The sequence below is a fragment of the Diospyros lotus genome, chromosome 5 (assembly GCF_014633365.1).
Source record: "Diospyros lotus cultivar Yz01 chromosome 5, ASM1463336v1, whole genome shotgun sequence".
Lineage (NCBI taxonomy): Eukaryota > Viridiplantae > Streptophyta > Magnoliopsida > Ericales > Ebenaceae > Diospyros > Diospyros lotus.
In genome coordinates this window covers 6,408,110-6,431,437 of record NC_068342.1, presented here as the reverse complement: position 1 = coordinate 6,431,437, position 23,328 = coordinate 6,408,110, and the positions used below count along the sequence as shown (strand labels likewise).

General features: G+C 34.0%; 1 protein-coding gene across 1 annotated transcript; it reads right to left on the bottom strand.

Moving 5' to 3' along the window:
- Positions 1 to 85: 85 nt before the first annotated feature.
- On the bottom strand, positions 86 to 20,844 carry LOC127802287 (U3 small nucleolar RNA-associated protein 21 homolog). Its single transcript, XM_052338004.1, has 18 exons — positions 20,620 to 20,844; positions 20,401 to 20,428; positions 17,801 to 17,901; positions 15,128 to 15,331; positions 14,753 to 14,996; positions 13,917 to 14,092; positions 10,787 to 10,869; positions 10,363 to 10,435; positions 8,072 to 8,137; positions 5,736 to 5,778; positions 4,639 to 4,778; positions 4,132 to 4,344; positions 2,776 to 2,860; positions 2,368 to 2,662; positions 1,462 to 1,723; positions 1,090 to 1,312; positions 757 to 971; positions 86 to 548 (listed from the first exon to the last, which is right to left on the bottom strand). Exons 1-18 carry the CDS (start codon positions 20,743 to 20,745, stop codon positions 399 to 401), a joined length of 2,727 nt encoding a protein of 908 aa, XP_052193964.1. The 5' UTR covers positions 20,746 to 20,844; the 3' UTR covers positions 86 to 398.
- Positions 20,845 to 23,328: the final 2,484 nt, after the last annotated feature.

The following is a 23,328-nucleotide window of genomic DNA, read 5'->3' as shown; positions in this document are numbered from 1 at the left end:
CACTATATTTATTCCTCTCCAGAAATACATTTCTTGATTGGAATTAATATGAACAATTGCCTTATTATCACTCTCACATATTAACTTTTAAGAATTGTACAAATATATATATATATAAACATATTAAGAATTGTAAATATCCCCAGGTGCTTCTAACATGCTTGTGGAACTATTCTCGAGACTCACCAAGAACAAGTAGTTGATCATTCAACATTTTACTCTCATCTACTACAAACACTACCTACCTGGAGGCTTGACTGATTTAAATGTTACACAGACTAATTTACAAATCCAAAATTGGAGAAATTAACAACATACTGCTTAAATTGAACTAAGCAATCAAAATTGGGCTTAAAAGGAAAAAATAAAAAACAGAGAAAGAGGGTATCTTGGGATACTTAGAACTGTGAGTTACTGAGAAATGTGACCATGCACCGAGCACTTTGGAATAACTTATCTACTCTTTGCCATACTGCACTTTGAGTTTCCAGAAGCTTCCGTGCCTTGTCTTGTAACTCCGGCTGTCGCCGAATTGTTTCACCATGGATCTGGACAAAAATAGAGGTTTCAAATAAAATTCTATTCCTAAAAAAACCACCTCAGATCAAGTCCTAAATTATGCACACACACAAAAAAAAAAAAAAAATCCTAGAAGTTGCAAACGCCCTGGACATTTTAAATTCTAAGGCTCCTGCATCTATAGACTATATATAAATATATATCTATTAAGTTGGATGGGAAAGAAAGAATGTATACCTTTAAAAACAATCTGATGATTGCTTGTACAAACTCAAAGTTATTTCTGCAGGAGACTTCATGAATGAAATAATCCAGAAGAAGTTCAATAAAATACAACTCAGGTCTTTTCTCAGGCTCTTGCTCATCATCATCATCAATAATCTGAAGCATTCGAAGTTCCATATCCAGTGTTGATGCAGACAAACTTTTAATATAATCAGTGAACGCCGAAACTGCAAAAACAAATATGTTTTAAGACATTGTTAATGATTAAATTAATTGTAATTCGGCTTCCACAGGCTAAACTTGCATTGTAGAAAACACTAAAATGATTTAAACAAGTGAACTTACAATTTTTCATTTCTGCAGAGGATTTAAGGAATTCGACAAATGGGGATGCAACCGTATCAGTTTGTCTTGATTGTCTTTCAAGTTGTTCAATTTTTGTATCCCTCTCACCATCAGCTGATTCAGTAGATTTAAACAATATTCCCCCAGAAAGAGATGGAATTGAAGGCAAGAAGAAAGGTGCCTTTTCAGGTTTCTTTGGAGGCTCAATTGGCTTATTGCGAGCCTGAAATTTGTCATCATATAAGTTGGAAATTGAAACAAATAATCATTACATCTAACAAAACATAAATATTAGATTAGTAATATAAAGCTCTAGGGACTTAGCAAAAAATAGATATATACATATATAAAGAAACAGGGAGCAGGAAGAACCTTAATAATGTCTAAATTGATCAAGCTTTGCCACTGACTTTTAGGTAATAATGACAGAGTCACAAGATCAGGAATTTGCTGCTTTGAATACAAGGCATCTGAATCATGGGCAACTATCGACTGGGTAACAGTGGGATTATCAGAACCTTTATCTTCAGAAACTTCTATTGATGAGATAGATGGCAACTTAACACCCACTATTTCCTTGCCGCTACCATAGGACTCGGCATTAGCAGCTCCCGAAAACATTGCTTGGTTAACCCTGACAAAGTTACAGCTTGCTGAGTTCATATATTAACTTCTATCATTTGTACAGGATTTGTTATCTTTAACTTTTCTTTCCATCACATTCTAATTTATCAAAATAAATAAATAAAGGATCCAGATGAACAAATAACTTCATCAAATGGTAAATGAAATAATAATTTCCTATTGGGTATTCCCTGAGTTATCCCCCTCATCCTGCGACTCTGCATTTGGATGGTGGGTGCGGAGGGAGAAGTGACAGGACAGGAGGAGAAGGGGGACTCTTTTCCCTTGTTTGGGAGAGAGTTCCATGATGGAATGGAAGGGGAAGGGAGGATACATGATACCCTTCTGTCCCCTCCCATACCCTTATTTTCCTTACACCACGATTTGAAGTGCAAGGAGAGGGAAGAAAAAATATATTTATATATTCTTATTATTTTCACTATATTCCATCCCCTTCCATTCTCCTGCAAACAAAAAAAGTTATATCACATTCATTTACGTTCCATTTTGCCCAAACAATGGGAGGGTATCAAACTTTATGTTACTTCCTTTACCCCCTCCATTCCATTCCATTATTTACTGTTCCATATCTACGCCATCCCTCTCTCAAACATAGGCTTAAAGAAAGTCCAACTAGGTAGATTAAAAGCTTACCACAGATAAACACCATTCTGATCAACATGAGTTGTCGCCAAAACATCCATATTTGGCGACAAAGACAAAGCAGTGATAGAAACATCAACATGCAGCGCATCTATTTGTCTTGCTAAGATGACATCCCAAATTCTAAGACTCCCATCCATGCTGGATGAAAGAAGCCATTTCCCATCCTCACTGAAGCACAAATCTGTAATACGGTCGGAATGACCTTCAAATTTGCGAACCATTCTTAGTGCCACAACATCAAATAAACGGATGACAAGATCATCTGCAACTGTTGCCAGAAGCCCTGAAAATTAAATTTTCAAATAGAATTAAAAAAAAATCCTAGTGTTTCTTTGCTGGAGGGGATGCAGAAAGGGATTCACAATATTTGTGCATACACGAGAAAATATATACTACCATTGGAACGATGATAAACAATCTTCACCAGTGGACAACCAATATCCCATCTGGATTTTAGCTCACGCCCCTTGAAATCCCACACCTGCAATCAAAAACATGGAAATACCCTATTAAGTAAATGACCCAGCAAAGCGCATTAGATGCAAACATTTGAACTTTTAACTACAAAAAGCAAAATAAGGCACATCCATACAAGAAAATGGAACCTATCCATGCATGTATATGAAAATGGCATAAGTCATAACTAATTAACTAGCATCATAGCATTCTTGTGCTCCCACAATCTTATTTGATACTGAATAGACCCGAGCAACGAGTTTTGAAGATTCTCATCGGGGACTTGGAATCAAAATGGAATGATAGTGAAATCACGATTCAAAATAGAAAATGCTTCAGCTTTCAAATAGTAGTGATTTTTAAATATAGTGATGAGTTCTAAACTTCTTGTTTGCTCTCTATCGCAGGGAAAAACATGATCATATCTCCAAAATGCAGCATTGCCAACTTTCTCTTATGTTGATGGAATGTCTACATCATCTAGTGATGAGAGAAAATCTGTCTTATTCCATTCACTCAATGCCCTTTAAACAACATCATATAAGACAAGACATCATTTGTAGATGGGATACAAAAATAAGGTGTCTACAGACATGTTAATCAAATGTTTCAAGATGCAGGAAGCTAAGAAACATGGACACATACTGGTTTCAAAGAATTAGGATATGACACAGAGGAATGCGTCAAATATGCATAAAAACAACTCACCAACACAACAGAAAAATTAAATCATGCTACATATTCTTGAAAAAACTCTTACCATTTTTAAAATTTAAAATTCTAGAAATTAAAAAAAAGTGAGTACCAATAGATATAAAATCATTTTGTTTTTATTTGAAGTTGCTTTTTTAACTTATATTTTTAAACCTATATTTTGGTTAAATTTTCTTCAACCAAAGGAAGCCAGATGCCATGATAGACATGGGTTTCCTCCAGGTGTTAGAAAAGCATTCTGGTACTAGAAAAATTACAAGTATTAGCAAATATACATAGAAATAAGTAATAAGACATTTAGAAAAGTGACAAGCAAGAATTTATAACTCCTTCAAAGCATGTTCGTGTTCAATACAGGTGTCAGACAAATACATGGTGTTTGCAGATGTATCCATGATTCTCATAGAGATCCAGGCAATTGAAGGAAAAATAATCACAGTCATAGTTTTTGAATGAGGAACTCAGACCTGTATATCCTGAACTTACCAGGAAGGTAAAAAAAAAAAAAAAAGGGAATATAGAGATCCAGGCAATTGACGGATAAATAAGCACAGTCATAGTTTTTGAATGAGGAACTCGGACCTTTATATCCCCATGAAATCCTGCACTTATCATGTAGGTATTTATTGAATCACAGGCAACACCAACCACCTCTCCTTCATGGGCACAACTATTTCTTTCTAACACATCCACATAACTGCCACGGCTGATTCCCGATTGAAGATTAAATCTCTCAATCCAACCACCAGCTGTACCTAAAATGGCAAAATTGCCACAGGCACTGATTGCACAGGCCTATCAAGAAATTAAAAAAAAAAGGAGGAATACCAATTCTGATTAGCTGTAATCAAAGAAACTATTTAAGATTTTGCCTCAAGTTTCCAGATTCTGGAGGAAGTAAGTAACCAGCCATTGTCAATAAAAGCTCAAGAAACAACATAACTACTAACATTATAGCAATTTGGAAAGTAGAAAATAATTGATTGTTCATAGCACAAAATAAATAAATAAATAGGTACCAAGAATGACATGAAAACCTTGCCAGCCACCTCCAATACAAAAGGATAATAGGATATATTGAAATATTACCTTAACTGGCTTTGGATTATCTGGGGATGGCTTCAGGATGTGCTCACCAAGGACAAAATTCTGAAGCCTCCATACATATGCCTGTGTTGTATCCACATGGCACGTGACCACATTGCACCAATCACGCTCTCTTATTTCAGCTAAATCGAATTTTAACCAAAGAAATAAAACCAACAAACAAAATCAGATCATTACTAAGAAAATCAGATCATAGAAGGGGACATCACATAGAGAGCAGAGGAGTTATCATTTCTGTAGCATATCTGTTTAACAATCACTTCTTCAGTACTTGAGGACATTAAAAAACATATTCTAAAGCAACAACAGCAAGCTGCCTTCTGTTACAAATTATCCTCGAAAATGTCCATTAGTTAAGAAAGCATCACTGTGGAACATGGTCTTACCATTTCGTACTGTAAGACCTACTGGTTCACAGGAAAGTTCCATCATGGTATGCCACAGTTTACATGCCTAAAACCTACTTGAATATTCAAGATTCAAGGCAATATACTCAGGTGATTTATTGGACAGCACCTCATAGGTCATTGTAACACTTTTTGGAGGCAAGGTTCGAGAAAAAAAACAAATAGGTTTAATTCAGAACTATGTACAACCAGGGGAAAAAATTTTGAGGGTATCATTTCCATAACTGCCAAGAGAGGAAGGAACAAAGGTCAACACATGGATCAATCACAAGAGAGGCAGTTAATCAGGATAAGAAGGGGATGCATTTGCCCCTTAAGAGAGAACTAGACTACAAGTAGCTGTTAAAGTCTACAGCAGCCACAGTGCAGATGAGATCGACAAAAAAGCATCTGATTGGCATTTTCTACACATCAGAAATGTGCTCTGATATAGCAGGAAGCACAGGAAGTCATTCTGGGGCATGCAAGGGTGATTGAGAATCTACAACCCAACAATGGGAACAAGAAGAACAGGAAAGTATAATTGGCCATAAAGTTGAAAAGAATTCACATCAGAACATAAAACAAATATATGTGCACATACAAAACTAATGAACATATTTTATATTCTTCACATAGGTCAATGAAGAATCTTTGCATGAATTAGAAGAACAGCATAAAAAAGTACCATACCAACATCAAATGCTATTACAGGCTTCAATTTTATCTCTTCCTCCTGAAATATAGGCAAAAAACGAAAAGAGTTAATTGATAAAACATCAAAGTTGCAATAGCATCATAAATCAGTAGATTTTTACATAAAATCTACAACCACCAAGCACCTCTGAGGAAATTCTGCAAGTGAAAACAAGATGGACTAAAGACTGCAAGTCAATGCACATCAAACAATTAAAAAGGCAAGCAGGTAAAATAAAGTCAAGAACTGTGTTGCATGGATGGGTGTAGTTCCCTAAGGTGGTTACAGATGGATGATTTTGTCTGACCACCACATTGAAGTATCTGTTGTCTAATAGTGGCAAGGAACCCAGTTTTTAGACAAGTCACACTCTAGAGATTGCCTTTTCAGTCTTACACAAGAAAGTCCACCCAAGCATTCACAGAATTAACTTTAAGTGGCACTGGAGAAAAATAAAGCATTAGCAAACTACTCAGAGAATAACAGACTGCATAAATAATAATTTAAAAAAAAAACACTATGAAGTAGAGATGTTAATCATTTGATAAGAACACTAAGTGCTAGGTTCATTTGAGTAATTGAACAGAATTCTAAAAAGGAAAAACTTAAAACTAGGGGAAAACTTAAAAGAGAGATATAAAGTCAAAAGTTCAATTGTGGATTTAACTGGACGCAATCCAATAAAAATTAAAAAACTCAAAGGTCAAAGCTAGAAGAAATTTAAGAAAAAGAAAATTCAAAATTCAATCATGGGGGCAGAGACTGAGGAATCAAATATCTGTGAACCCAATGGCAAAGAGAATCCTGTAAGTTAATAAAAGACGTACACAATTAGAGGGAGAGAGGAAAAAATTCTACAGTGCATCTTTAACATGGAAAACCTGATCAAGAAGTACTTATCTCAACAAGCCAGTAATTTCAAAACTCCCAGTGTCAATATCCAATTTCACCCTCAAAGCTTATAATATTTTCTTTTGGCACTTGTCAAATCAAAGTAAATACTCAATTTGCACATAAAACGTCATTTTGATCACCAAGCACCAAATCCAGGACTCAACAATGGGCAACAAAGGCAATGCCTGCAACATTCACATCTCCAAAAGGCAAGAGACCAATTTTTGGATATCAATGATAGGAGAGCACTTCACTTTCTAGAAATTGGACTGTCAATTAACAGCATGTACTCAAATCGGCAATCCATGAAAAGGTAACAAATTGGAAAGAAACTGAGCATTGCTGATAATATGAGAAGTATAGTTCTCAAATATATATATATGCATATATAAACATCGTCCCCAATGCATGAGGCTCTCCGCTTTGTGAGGATCAAGGAAGGGTTACATAACCTTCCCTTTGCTTTTTGCAAAGAGGCTGTTTTCGCTGCTCAAACTTGTTACCTTCCGATTATAAAGGAGCAACCTTTCGGGTACTACCAAGGCTCACCCTCACAGTTCTCCAAATATCTCCTAATCCTGGAGATACTTTTCAAGGAAAATGCTTCCGGCCCCTAGTGCTTCTTCCCAATAATCCTATTGAATCATGGCAAGCTTCCTGCAAATTCAACCTTCCAGTTCTCTCAAATAAACAAAAAAAAAATTCAATTTTTCAGAACATCAGTCCTTGATCCACCATACGAGCATAATTCACCACTGAAACACGAGCATAATTCACCAATGGAAAACAAGAATAGTTAAGAACATAGGCTGCAGAGCACCGAGCAAATGCAAAGTCAATCTATTGCTGCCACTGTCACATACTTCAGTATTGTTGGCTTTTTATCTTTGCTCCATTCAGAGGATGTTATATAACATACTGCTTTTCCAATGCATGCAGCAAAGATGTCAGACCTACAGAAAGCAAACTCAAGGGCACTTGATTCTTGTATCTGTAATTTCCCTCAGAAGCCTCTATCTGTTAGTACACTGAAATGATCTTTATAGAAATTTTCTTTCTTCAAATTGTTCTAGAATATGTAAAATATTTGCTTTTTTCAACAGCAATTTTAGCTGATTGGGCTTCTGCACACCTTCTATTATAATAACACTTCCCTATCAGTTAAATTTCATGCTAGAACACATTAATGACCAATTCTGTGACCTCGTCCAAGCAAGAAAAAGACAGAAGGTGAGCTCATTTACTTAATACAGATTTGATACAACAACATATTATTACATCTATGATAAACTCAACAATATCAGGTATAACTGAAAAAGGGAAAGAATTGAGGCTGGAAGACATTGAGGAGCCATGTCTGTGAACTAATTTATGCTGCTTAAAAAGAGACCAAAATCTTGTTACTATCATGAAAAGTATTAGCTGTTGCCCCTCATACCTTCACCCGGAGTTTTTTTGCTCTTCTGGATACATGACGCTGAGAAAGCTCTCTGCTTTGCTGGTCCTGATCATAATATAGAGAATTCAATACGTAGAATACTAATAAGAAGGAAAATAATTTTAAAACCAAGAAAGAATAAGCATATACATATCAATTGAATAAAAGGAGACCAGCCAGCCAAGGGAATTGGGGAAAGTACAAACTGATAAAGAGATTCAAAATATAAGCTGAATTCAAAAAAGAAAGTCCAATAGGACACTAAACCATGCCAGTACTCATGCTTTTTTCTCAGCCATATTAATTGATGTGCCTTAAAATTACAACTCTTTTGATTGTAGGATCAGCTGAACAAGTAACATAACCCACACACAGATTATCTACCAATTGTTGTATAGTTTTCTGACAAGAAGAACTTTGCATTATTTAATTAATTTAACGGAGTTAAAAAATGGTGTTTGATATGAAAAATATTTTCTGAGCACTCTGATAAAATGAGAAAGATAAAAATGTGATTGATACAAAAAAGATTTTGTAAACAAATTGAAAATAAAAACGTTATACATCCTACATTCATATTATTAACAATTTTTTTATTTTATTGGATATGCTTGTTAGCCTATCTACTATTATCCACTAATATTGTTTCAAGCAGAATGGCATTGGTTATCATTAATTGATTCTATTAATATCGTTACTTTAGAGCAATAATATATGTATTGGTATCATATATGATCAACACAATAATATACATAATAACATTAATGTTTTTCATATACAACAAAAATCATCACAAGCTTTAGTGCCACTAGGTAGGTTTGGCTATATGAATTCTAGACCTTCAACCATCTCTATCCATGGTTATATCCTATTCCTCTGTTAGGTAATTATAGCCTCTATGTCATATTTGATGACTTCCCACCAAATTTTCTTTGGTCTTCCTTTCCCTCGTTAGCCACAAACTTCCTCTGTTTCATGTACTAGACTCACAAGTGTGTCTATCAATCTTCTTACATTCCCAAACAATGTTAATCATGTCTCCCGCACCTTATTTCCAAAATGCACCACTACAACCTTATTACACATGATCATAGTTGTTAAATCGAGATTCGAATCGAGAATCGAAATCCTTATTTCATGAATCGTGAATCGAATCGAATCGTAAGATTCGGTACATATTCTCAATTTCAACTATAAATAATATATATCCATAGAAAATAAATAATGTGCCCACCATGATCAATTCTTTTAAATATAAATAGATAAATAAACTTCTAAATATATTTGCTAAGTTTAAAATTATACCAAAAGGCAAAAGTATATTCATGTTGCCTTTAAATTCAAATTGCACCAAACCAAACCACTTTCAAAATAATAAGCTAGAAAAAAAAATAATAAAAATAAAAAAACCGACAACTATAAGGTTACTAATAAGCTCCATTGTCCATAATCTTCACTAGTTATCAATCATCTTCATCTTCAAGTTCAAGAGCATCATCATTTTTATCATCTTCTTTGTTTGCAAAGATAGCCAAATCGAACAAATATTTGGTTAAAGCGCACATGCAGATGAAGTCACATGAATTGGATGAATCGGACGAATCGTGCTATTCATGCGATTCACGGTCGATTTGTCCGATTCATAGTTGATTCTAAGGGATTTTTTATTCATCCTATAAATTCGACTCGATTTCTATATGAATCGAGTCGAATCGTACGATTTGAATTGTGAATCGTACAATTCTAAGAGATTTTAGATTCACTCTATAGATTCGACTCGATTTCTATATGAATCGAGTCGAATCGTACGATTCAAATCATGAATCGTAAGATTCTAACAACAATGCGCATGATCATTTCCTATTTAGTCTTTTCTTATACGGCCACACATCCACCTTCACATCCTCATCTCAGCTACACTCATTTTACACATCACTTAATTGCCCACACTCTATACAATAAATATAGTCTTGTAGCCATCCAAAAAAACTTACCTCTTAGCTTTAAAGAGATTTTACAATCACATAACATGTTGTGTGCACTTTCCCACTTAACCAACCTGTCTGGCTTCTACAAGTAACATCATGTCTATGACTGTGTCTTAAGAAGAAATGGAACATACAGGCCAAAACAACTTTACAGGAGCAAACAGGCAGAAAACCCCTCTTTAATTTTGGCTGGGGGAGGATCATAAATTCAACTAAGGGGACAAAAAAGAGATTCAAAAGATTAATAGAAGGTAATATACATATCGGCACAATTCAGTAGGATATTGGATGATGGAATTAAACCTGGATGACAGAGAAAAGACGAAATGCACGATCTTGACCAGCTGATAGAATGTGTCGCCCATTAGCATAGAACCTGAGACAGATTAGTAAGTTAAAACAAGAAAAATAAAATGTAAAAGTATGTTCCTCAAACACAGATCATATATCAGTGGTTGCATAAGACAGAAGGGGAAAAAACAATGTTCAGTGAGTGCTATGACATACTTTAAAGTGCATACCAGAAAGTCAAGAATTCTTTTTCTTTTTTTTTTCTTTGGCTAAAAGTTACAAGTCAATCATTCTGAATGGTATACACATCAGGAAAAGACTACAAGCACAGAATCAAAAGTCAAATTGATATTTGAAAGTTGTATTCACTATTTTTTTTTACAGTCAAACTGGATTTCTACACAACTAAGATTGATGTATCTGAAGCATAACCCACCTTATGCAAAGGGGAGGAGCACTATGACCACTTCTAAAGCGCAACAAACGAGGATCACCATCACTTGTGTCAAAAATCCACATCTGAGGAGACAATAAGAGGGAAGATAAGCAATTCATAAATCAAATATCACCTCTATATATATTAATGCAAAAGGCTGTAATTAGAATGAATATGAAAATTATTCAAATAATATTATAGGTCTTAACACATAAATGAAACCAAGATATAAGCATAAAATCCAGTATCTCAATTCTTAAAATCCAGTTAAAACTAATATGAAAAGTCAAAAATGATAGTACCATTTAATCAATGTATATATGCCAGTTTCCCTGAACCCGTAAGAGAAACAATAAATTATAATATCCAAATGAGAAAGTGCACAAAATTGCCTAGTAATCGAATGATAGCATAAGGAACTCCATGCAACATTTTTGCAGATCAACAAAGAGGGGGAAAACAAAAAAATACTGCTTTGCTTCAGCATTGTTAGTGAATGTACTTGATTAGTTTGCAACACGCTTTTTCCCATGACCAGTGAAAGTGGAAAGAGAAGATAGATTTAAATAAATAAAACAACAATTACTAGTCAATAAACGAGCAGATTTAATTCCATTATTTCTTAGTAAACAATAATTCAGTTGCAGCACATCATGAACCAAAAACAAACTCAGCGATCATCAGCTAATAGCTTTGTTATGGTAAAAAAAAGCTCATTGATGATTATCTTTAGCGACCACATGTGCAATCAAGACACACGCACAGCACAGATCCACCCACTAACATTTTTTTCGTAACAGCCATTTACTAATAATACACAAAATATTTCAATTTAGTCAAATCCAAATCTGATCCAGACTGAAACACCTAAATAGTAATCCAAGATCTTAGGTTAGTGGACTAATTGTGAATGACAGCTAAAACTATTGACTTCCCTTTCAGCTAAAATAAGAAAAAGAGGATTTCATCATCTGTCCATTCTGATTGGCCATTCCCCCCAAAGCAATCCCATAATGTTGATGGTCTCTAATCCACTTCACTTCAAATTCCGTGTAGAATGAATCCTTGGCATAGTTGTCAAAGGGACAAGGTGCACCAAGAAAAAAAGGTGCTTGGAGCCTGAGATGCAAGGCATAGGTACGAGACTCTTGGGTGCCAGGCACACATTTATTCAAAATGTGTAAAAATACTTAATACATTATTATTTCCGGTATATGCCCATAAAGAGGTAAATGCAAACTCATAAATCATAACAAACAAATAACCATCACAACATCTAATATTATTTCAAATGACTATTTCCAAACTGGATCCTTTCAAGAGACAGAGGGCATAGACTTCTTCGCAGCACTAGCCTCTCTTTTTTTTTTTTTTTTTTTTTTTTTTTGGGGGGGGGGGGGGGGGCTGCTAAGGGCAGCACTTGCCATTTAATCGAAACCTAAGTCTTACAAAAAATAAATAAACAATTAGAAGAAGGAAAAACATAATATTGCTTTATCGTTAATAAATAAATCATTGAAACAGAAAAAATAAAAAGAAAACGAGTGGAAGAAAACACAAACACAGATGAAAAACAAAAGAAATAGCTAAAATTACAGAATAGGGAACAACCAACAAGCAAAAATTCCTTGAAACAGAAAACAGAAAAAAGAAATTCCAAAAGTAAGTCGTTGGAAAGAAAATCAGTGAAAAAAATTAAAAGAAAATCATTGAAACAGGTCACCAAAACAGTGAACAGAACATTGAACAGTGGACGACCAACAAAAATATTCAATAATATACAAATGAAAAGCAAAATATAAAGAATAAGCAAGTCCCTCTGAATCCCATGCACACATTATCCCCTCTTAATTCCCATACCCTCCATTGTTAACAACCTCAAGAAACTCAAGAGGAATTTTAGTAGACTAGGTATAGGATTTGAGTTCAAGTATCATCTTCTAATTGTCATAAGGTCTATCTATCCCCACGGTGAGGGTGCTTTTGGTATTAGAACCTTCACACTCCTCAATGCCTGCTAGGTGAGTTAGTTTGGTGTTTTACTTATGAGGAGTTGAGATTGTGGAGAATGGTTATTGCAGGTAGTATGGATGCCAATGGGGATACACTAATAAGTCATTTTAGTCCTTGCTAAGATGCAAGTCTCTGAGGACCATTACAAGGTCTTAGGATGAGTTCTATATATGTGCTTCTTACCATGTTAGCGATGGCTTGAGAACGAGATTCTGGTTGTATAGTTAAGTCTAGCCATAGACCTTTAGTAAGTTGTCCCCCAATTATTATTATTTTTATTTCTATTATTTGGCTAGGGTAAGGTAGTGGCACATTTGTGATTCTCTCTTTGTTCAGATGGTCTTATGCCTGGGTGCTTTAGATGGAATTGGAAATTGATTCCATGTCAACGTTCCATAGCATGCTTAAATGTCAGGCTCAGACCAATTAATTTTAAAAATGCACATAGAACCCATTAGGAGAGGAACATTTCTAGTTTCCTCGTTATATAATGCCTTCTATGACAAAGTAAAGCCAGGGCATACAAGGTCATTTAGGGTTTAACAGCTCCTGCAATATCTTCTTCATCTGGTCTGCATTTCGAGGTGCTATTCTCCTTTCAGAAGTCTAACGAAGTATATCAATGGTGATGAATGGGGGTGTTATACAAGTGATGCACTTGTTTGTGAGTTGTGGGGCCTATTTCACTCAATTTTGGATATTCAGTGGATCATCCAGTCTCAATACTCTTGGGATGAAGCTGCTAGGGCACATCAAAAGTTGCACTAGGAGCTATTTCATTTTGAGTTATATGGTGCTAAAGAAACAATATGTGAATCACCAAGAGTTCAATTCACTCTGAAGGGGCACTCTTTGTTGCCTACTTTTTATGTGATTTGTTTTTACCTTCAAATAAATAGAGAGAATCTTTAGTTTACTATGTATTCCTTTTTACACAAGGTTTGCCCCGTTCAACCAAGTTTGTTTACTGAATTTCTTATTTGTCAATTAATAAGGGACATTTTACCTTTTAGTAACCAATCATTGGACTGTGGCCTTCTCTAAATCTTAGGAAACACCACACCAACAAATGACAAAAAATTAATCAGGGAACTCAGAATATACAATGTTATCTTACCTTTACAGAGTTGTCCGCAGATGCACTCATTAGTATAGGCTCGTTAGCAAAAAAGTGCAGTGAAATTATTGAACTATCATGAGCCTCTCTGATGACTGAGTGAAGCCGCCTCTTCTCAAGATTCCATATACTTACGACACCTGATGAACCTCCAGAAGCTAAAAGTGGTTGTCCATCTAAAAAGGAAAAAGATATAGGTAAGTGCCCACAGCTTACAGACAAGTGCAACAAGCTCAAGGAACTACAAATTGTATATGATTCCTAAACATACAAGCATTGACATGCCAACTAGGATCTATCATATTTTTTTTAATTGGAATATCAAGATTAATACTTTGAAGTATGACTCTTCAAACTGCACTACCTGAAAAAAAGACAAGTAAATGAAATAGAGATGCCAAAGACTGCACGTGATATAAAAGCAATGGGGCTCTATTATATATAGATGATGTATAGGATTATCAGCTACATGCCTTTCATTGACGTTTCCTTATTAATGAATACATATTTAACAATCAAAAGGAAAGTACTACATCCCCAAGTGGAGTTACATCCCCTTTAGTGGAGTTAATGAGTTATATTATAATTTATAAAAAAAAAAACTTACAAAGCATGAATTTGTGACAGAATAATTCCAGTAACTAACATGTTAACCAACACGTGCAGTTTAACAAATATCCCATGTGGACATAAAAGACCACACACTAGAACAGCCAATTGCAGCAAAAAAATTATTATAAAGCTAGCTCCAAGAACCAACTATACTAATTTCACCCACACATATGTAACCAAGAAAATTATGCAGTCCCAAAATGAACCATAACCCCCATTCATACCAGTGCTAAAAGATAAGGCAGTTACATCCCCTTTAGTAGAATGTGTAAATGTAACAATCTCTTCATCATAACGAATGTTATGAACATGAATCTTTCCATCAGCACAGCCAACAGCAACAACATCTAGTGCAGGTGATGAAATACAACAGCATATTGTTGATTTCCAGCCCTTGAACTCGTAAAGCTTTTTCTTTGAGCTGATGTTCCAAAGTTGCAAAGAACCTTCTTGACTCCCAAAAATAACCTGTTTGCACAAGTCTCATGAAAAGTGAATCTACCAAGAGAACAGCCATAAAAGAAGTGTCTGACAAGGCATACTATAATTTTTAAGTTATATTCTTATATCTACTTCCTTAAGACAAAATACTTAGTTACCTTGTTGAGATAAGTATCTGGATGCATTATACAGGTTGGAGTGAAATTATCTTCCAATAAAATGTGTCCAACTGGAGCATGATTTCGGTCAATTCCTTTAAAAGGCCAAATGAAAATATTGCCTTCGACATCAACACTTAAGACATGCTCTCCAAACAGAAGCAATAGTTTCACCTTAGCTGAATGACTGCTCCAAATTGCCACCTGTTTAGGAAAAAATATCATCCTTTTGCCAATTCACTTTATATATGCATATATATTAATTGTCTCACTTTGTGGCGTCACGAACCAATAAGTTATAAAACAATAGAAGTCATGGATGTCAATACAAATAAGTAAAGAAAATCCTATGGAAGATTTGTTGCAATTGCAACTTAGATAATTTCCTTTTAAGAATCAGAATAAACCATGAGATGTCAAATAAAGTAGTTGTCTGCGTCTGCCACATTCCCTCTTTGACGGCAGATATTTAGAAACCAAGTTAATGCCACATAATATGATTGAAAAATCTCTTAAATCTAAAAGATAAGTTTTATCAAATGATGATAAAACCAACTATGTTGTATGGCATGGAATGTTGGGCAACTAAATACCAACATGTCAAAATATGAGTATAACAAAGTTAAAGATGTTACGGTGGATATGTGGGCATACAAGAAAAGAGAAAATGATAAACGACCTTATCCATACTAAGATATAGAAATGGCATTAAGATCATTCTGGACATATGAGACATAAACCAATAAACATGCTTGTGAAGAGAATATGCGGAATAGAAGAAGTTCTTAGTAAAAGTACTAGATGAAAACCAAAGAAAATTTAATAAAAGACTCTTAGACCTAACATAGAATAAAATGGTTTGAAGGACATGATTACAAATATAGATTATTGGCAATCTATAATCTGTGTAGTGGGATTAAAAAGCTTGGGGATTGTTTTTAACTTTTTACTGTTATTGCAAGCTATAATTCATGAAGCTGGCCTCACCTGGTGGGATTAAGGCTTATTGTTGTTGTATACATTTTGGTAAGTCTCCTAATAGCAAAGAATTTTAATTGTGTCAAAATCTCATATTGAATTTGGATTTGTGGAACAACCTTCAGATTAACCCATTGGATCCCTTTTCCAGACAAGTTCTCGTGTTGAATCTTTTCCATTTCCCATGACCTATGATGCACGGAAACATCTTGGGGACATCGTTTCGTCGTTTCCGAGACGTTTCCATTTCTAAATGCCAAAAAATGTTTTTGGACTGTTTTTGCAATTTTAAAAACATTTTGACTCCATTTCATAATATTAAAAAAAAAATCAAAATGCATTTCTAATTTGGAAACACATTTCTATTCACGAAGAGGTTAGAAAGGGGAAAAAAATGATTGAATAACTATGTTTTACAATTTTCTATATTAAGAATTATATTTACAAAGAGGCCCCTGTATTTTTTTTATTTATGCTTTCCATTTCCTACTTTTTTGGAAAATGCCGTTTTCCCGTTTCCGTTTCATATCATATCGTATCTGTTAGGATTATGAGTTCTTTAGACAACTCAATCAATGTTTACATGTGCCAATCTCTCACACTTCTCACCCGAAATCAACCCAATCAACAGAAATATGAAACTGTAATGCAAGAACAGAATTAAAGGAATGAAAAATAGTGAAAGAAACAACCAAACCAACACAAGAGGCACGCGATATATCCTGGTTCAGACCGACAGAAATCGACCCTACATCCAACTTACTCCAATCCAGAGAGCAATCCACTAGAACAAGAGATCAGTACATAAGAGTCCCTCTCTTCTCACACCCACGAGTACAATCCTCTCTCACGAGATTACAAAATCTATTCTACTCACAGCCTTTCCTCTCCTTCACTGCACTTATTCAACAACATGAGAATTGAATGATTGATGCCAAGCGACTGCCCTATGCCCTCACATTTATAGACATTTTGGACGGACTAACCTAGAAGTACATAAGACATCACAATCTCCAATATACCCCTAATACATTAGTTACTGCTAGACAAAACCCTAATTAACTAATCTGCCGCTTGTATATCATAACCAACTCTATTGATTTCTTCTAAGTCTCCAAAGCTAAACCTCGGGCAAAACCGTAACAGTATCTGTTTTCCATTTATATTTCTATGCAATCTAACCCATGACTGGTGGACGCATTTACCAATATCAAGCCTTGAGATTATAGTATTATGTGCATCAGATATGGAACTGTTTCGACGTGCATTTACCATAATAGCATGTGGACCTTTCCTGTGCATCAGTTAATACAAATGTTTGTGCCAGAACCACACAATAGATATCATTTATAGATTCAAAACAAGCTGACCATAGCAGAAGAAAATTTCACGGATGCCAATGCATTATTACAAATAAAACAAAAAATTTAATTCAAATTGCAAGCCATATTAAAACATAATTGCATTTGCCCCATTTTAGACTACATTATAGGGGTGTCAAATGACCATTGCAAACTGGTATTTGACACAGAAGAAAATTTGGTCAAAATGATGACAGCATGAAATGACAAAAACAAAATATGAAGAAAAGAGCATCCAACTCTTTCTTCTTAGGATAAGAATACCAGTATTTGACTCACCTCTAACCATAATGATTTTATCTACAAAAGAGTTCATCAATAAGCCAATACAAACCTGATGGACACGCTTGAAAACTGCAATATTATTCCCATATGCAGCAAATGTGTAATCACGATAGGAAGCAAGAGCTCGTATCTTCTTTGGCAATTGAGGACCTTCATTTAACATTACCAGAGTGAACTAAACAAAATTGATCATGACAGGAAGAAAAAGAGAAAAAAAAAAAAAAAAAGTCCAATACAATCAAATACTACAATCTGTCACCCAATGCAAACAGCAAGGTAAGGTATCATTACATTTCTAATAGGCATATTCAGTCTAAATGTATCACTCGATATATTATAATCTGCCAAGTGTTAATAATATGCAATAAATGTGCTATGAATTGCAATAAAAATCATCATGAACAACACCACCAAATTGAAGGGCCAAAACGTCCAAAAAATAAATGTTGGATACAATACCATGACCATAATATCCCTCCAAGTAGCTGTCCATATATTCATTGGGAGGAACTCACATATACATGAAATTTTAGAACATCTATCATAATCCATAACTGCGTCCGGCAGGCACGATTAAAAACAAAATAAAACGGATACAGACATGGTTACAGTTAAAAATTAGAAAAAAACACCAGCTGTGGTTATGATTATTAAAAATTAACCATAACCATAACTGTAACTGATCCATAAAATAACCAACAATGATATATATAATATTAATTTTTATCTATAATATAATATTAGCTTATAAATTATTAATTTAAATATATATTCCTTTATAAAATATCCTTAATTAAGCTATAATTTATTTACAGCAACGTTCAATGAACAAAATAGTGGCCTTAAAGTATATTATAACAATATTCAAAAAAATAGTAAAGTCATTTCAATAAACTTATAACACCTACCTATCTATGATATTTTGGAAATATTACTAGAATTCTTTTAATGGCCAATTCTTTTTTATTACTCTTGTATTGGGTGCTCGTTTTGATATTTTCATTTCAGTTGCTAGATTTGTTGAGGCCACTTCTAATTTAGTAGTGTAATCATTAGTTTAAGTCTAATTTAAGAGTGCATTTTCAGTTTTGGCAGCCAATTTTGTGTATTTTTGTGTGTTGGCCTCCCATTCTTTAATTTAATAAAAATTGTTTCTTATTAAAAAAATTATTTAATTATGCAATTTAACAAAGTTATGGATAAAATTCATGGATACAATTAATCCATCGGTTACAGGCACAATTATGAAAATCCATAATAGTGCGGCTACAATTATAGACACAGTTACAAATGTAGAACTACGGTTACAGTTATAGTTATCCTAAAAATTGTAACTAAACTAATCCGTGTCCATTCCTAATCATAGTAAGTTCTAAAGTCTTATTGGGACTTTATATACATACATATATGTGATAAGGCAGTGCATCACTATATACAGCTAATTTAGCATCAGTGGCAACTGACCAATTTCACCAATTCCTCTGAACCGCATATAATCCATTTTTACTCCCCCACCCCAAAAAAAAAATGAATAAATTACAAAGCCTTCATTTCTGACCAGGGTATGGCACAGAGCTGCTGTAAACCTTTTGAGAGGCAACCCTTTGCAGAAATCAGACTATAGATATCTGTACTCTTAATGCCCTTGTAAGTTTCTGTAAGCCATTTATGAACCAAAATCTATAGTTTTCTAAAATTCTAGGAGTTCTGGTTTTAAACATAAAGCAGTACTCGAGATATATATTATTAAGAGTAAAGAACTCAGGGATAGAAGAACCTAAAATACATATAGAGAGATCTTGTATTTAAATATTGGATGAGCCAACCTCTATGTGAACTGATCAATTCCATACTTAAAGGGCATTGGTTCCCTCCTCTCCAGCAAGTTCAGCAATGACTATCATTGTGTTCACTTTTTATACCCAGTAGTGGACATTGTTATAGCATCTATTGGTTAAATAAACTGGAGAACCAGATAGGTATTTATCTCAAATAAAAGCTATTAAGTGCAAACCACTGAATCTGGAGATCCATAATGATAGCAAGTGGGGGAAATTTTTAGCAAGTGAGGGAAATTTTTGTCCATAATGAAATTAGTAATGTGGCACCTCATTGCTAAAGAAGTCCATTTGGTCTTTCACATTTCAGGGATTCAATGGTTGGGCCCTACTATAGCAAATCATGAAGATAATGCTCCTATAACTGCCAATTTAGTTAATTTTGAAACTTCTATTGTTATCTCATATAGACATGAAGACTGCCACAGATAGTACTCAAAACAAACTCTGAAAATCGTTGATGTTAAACATATCAAGCTAAGATTACACACTATTCTTTATCGAGTTAAGTGACAGAAAGTTCTATCGCACAATTTTCCTCTCATTTGGCTTCCTTTCCGGCTAGGCCCTGTAATGGGGCGTGAACTCCATAACAAGCTCCAAAAGTAGCAAACGGTGTCTGCATTCGGGCGTCCTGTTAGGTGGTGTTCCTATTGATGGCTGTACTATCCCTCAATTGCCAGACAAAACTATTAGCAATTTTCGCAGGGTTAATTTAAAACACAAACACGTAAAATAAGGATGTCATGCCAAGATATAATATGCGAAAGAAAAGGTAGAATTGGCAAGCGTGAAATATGTAAGGCCTTACCAACGAGCACCAAATTGAGCCTGGCACACTGCGAAAGCAAAAGAGGAAATCATAACGAGTTAGCCATCTAAGTTCCAGTTGGAAATACGCATACTAGTTGTAACAAAACTTCAATATATGTTAGGTTTAGTAGCACTCTTTTCCAACTTTTTCCTCAATAAACTAATCAAAAAACTGGAAAACTAATTTCCCGTAGAAACAAATAGAGTGATGTATTACATTATATATCTGAAAAGATTTGCCGATGCTGACGGTGACAAAGGTCTCGGTGCCTAATCTCTGAACAGAGAACGGAACGCTGCTCGTAATATATCCGATTGCTCGAAAGGGTTCGAAAATTCCCATTCTCTGCTCTCCCGTCCGGTTCTAGAGGCGGTGTGAGAAGAAACAGGGATGAGACTTGGTTAGGGTTTTGCGCGAGTCTGAGGCGGGGTTTTGGAAGAAAGATAACGAAGGATCCTCAACGACGTCGTAGTGGGAGTACTGGGTTAAATACAATAGGGAAATTTGCAAAAATAGGACATTCGGTACTAAACTTTCAAAAACTATGACGTTTTGAAATTTTCTTTGTTTTTTTTGCAAAACTATGACTTTTCAATTTTTCCTAGATAAAAATACCCCTGCTCTACCTTGCTTGTATTGGGTATAGGATCCTATCTTATTCTTTTTCACACATTCTCACTTGTCATCAATTTCTCTCGCTTGTATTTTTTTTTTTTTTTTTCATCTAGGGAAATTTGAAAAAATATTACTATTCATACTAAACTTTGAAAAAATACTCCATTTTCAATTAGCTCTCTTATTGTTTTTTTTTTAATTGTGCTTCTTCTTTCTCGATGATTAATTTGCTAAGAAGATTTTCAAAGTCTGTCACATATAACAACTGTGCGCCTTATTTTCTCCGCCTAAGTTGTTATTTTATTGTATTTTTTTTTTATTTCTTCACATTTTGCAAGTTATCTATCAAATAAGCACAAATGTTATTCAAATATATCAGTTTTAGATATTGATTTAAATATATTGATTATTGATAGATATCAGTTCAAAAATATCGGTGCAAAAGTTAAAAGATATTGGTTCGAAAATATCAGTGCAGAGATATATGTTCAAATATATCGATTGTTGATAAATATTTGTTTAAACATATCGGTACAAAAGTATCGGTTGTTGATAGATATTGATTTAAGTATATCAGTTCAAAAATATCGGTTTAAATATATCGTTTTAAATATATCAGTTGATTAAATATATATTAATAATAATAAAAATTACACAAAAGCATGAAATGATTTTTGTTACAAAGTGGATTAAACATACAAAGTAACATTAATTTTTTATAACTTGTTATTCATTTTTACGTGACACTCCACTTTAAGTGTCATATATGGACCAAATATATTAACAACAACGAGCATCCCTACTTGCGTAAAAGTTCACGTTTTGGACCAAAGATCCAGTAACGGTGGAAGTTGTTTGGGTCCCGTAACTTTCTGTGTCTTTGAGATAAGCTGACTCTGATAATGCCTTCCATTGTATGCAGCGATGAATGGTGGTGGTGTGAATGAATGAGGATTAAAAATAAAATAGAGCGATGAATTGATGACGAATAAATAGACAAAGATATTTTTGTCCATGTTTATTTCAAAAGTCATAGTTTTACACACAACAAAAAATAGTCATATTTTTCATTATTTTATTGACAAATGTCCTATTTTTTCAAATTTCCCAATACAATATCACAGGTTAAAAATTAAACTAGAATTTTTGTGGAGGTGAAACGTACAATCGATAGCAATAAGCGAGGCGACAAGAGTCAAGACAACGGCAAGAAAGGGAAGGGTGTGCAACAGAGGCAAGAAACGGCATAAATGGATGATGTAGAAGCGGTCGGTGGTGAGAGGCAAGATGGCAACGATCAGCCGTTGTTGGAGAATAAGGGTAACAGGTGGGTCATGGGTGTACAAAGAAAAATAAGAGAGAAGGGATAGTGGAAGAGGTTTTTTTGGAGGGTTTGTTGGAGTTTGAAATAAGGTTTTTGGAGGAAGATATTAGTTATAAAAATATATTATTTTTTAACTATTAATTATTAGTGAATGACAAGTAGACCATTTCAATCTTAATTTTTACTTGTAAATATAAGACTTTAGTTCTCATTAAGATATACACTTTATGAGGCATTATTATATTCATCTATTTTATTCTTTCTATTTCACAACACATTATCAACACAATCTTAAATTTATTTTCTTTAACATTGTCTTTCTATTGATCTCTTTCTCCCCTATCATGAGTCTTATTTTAAATTATTCCATAATTGTGTATGGTGAAAGGTAGTAATTGGATTTATTCTTTCTTGTGTAAAAGACTTTTTATTCTTTTTGTGATTAATCTTTATTTTTAACAAATAAGCAGCAAATACACCATCCTTTATGTATTTTGAAAAATGTGAAATTTGGAGTAATAGTGCACGGATGGATGTTTCGAATTCGAAAATTAATTAGATTAAATTATTTAAGTTTGATACGTGCGCATACTCGTATTTCGTATGAATATTTTTTTCTTCTCGTATATTTTTTAAGAATATTGTTTAATTTATGATGTTAATATATGTGTGATATATTTGATATGACATTATTATTAAGCAATCAATTAGCCATTCGTCTTTAATTGTGTTTCTTAAAAAAATATAATTTCACGATATTATTAATAATCCATAAAATTCTTATACTATTGTGATTCATGAGAAATTACAATTTCATCTTGTTTCAAATATTCTAGAAAACTATCTTGGTGTTGTTTCAATTTTTTTTTTTTAGTGTTGATTGTTCCTAAATAACATAATTTATTATATTGAATATGTTGTTGCTCACAAAGTAGCACAACTTATTGTAATATTCAAGAAAAATATTACATATTTCTGAAGAACAA

What these genes read in the sequence shown, in the direction of transcription:
- LOC127802287 (XM_052338004.1), bottom strand. Translation starts at nt 20,745, where the DNA reads ATGGGAATTTTCGAACCCTTTCGAGCAATCGGATATATTACGAGCAGC. An exon ending in AATCTTTTCAGATATATAAT is followed by an intron (nt 20,429 to 20,619) that starts GTAATACATCAC and finishes TTGCTTTCGCAG; the next exon opens with TGTGCCAGGCTCAATTTGGT. An exon ending in CTGCGGACAACTCTGTAAAG is followed by an intron (nt 10,870 to 13,916) that starts GTAAGATAACAT and finishes TTGTCTCCTCAG; the next exon opens with ATGTGGATTTTTGACACAAG.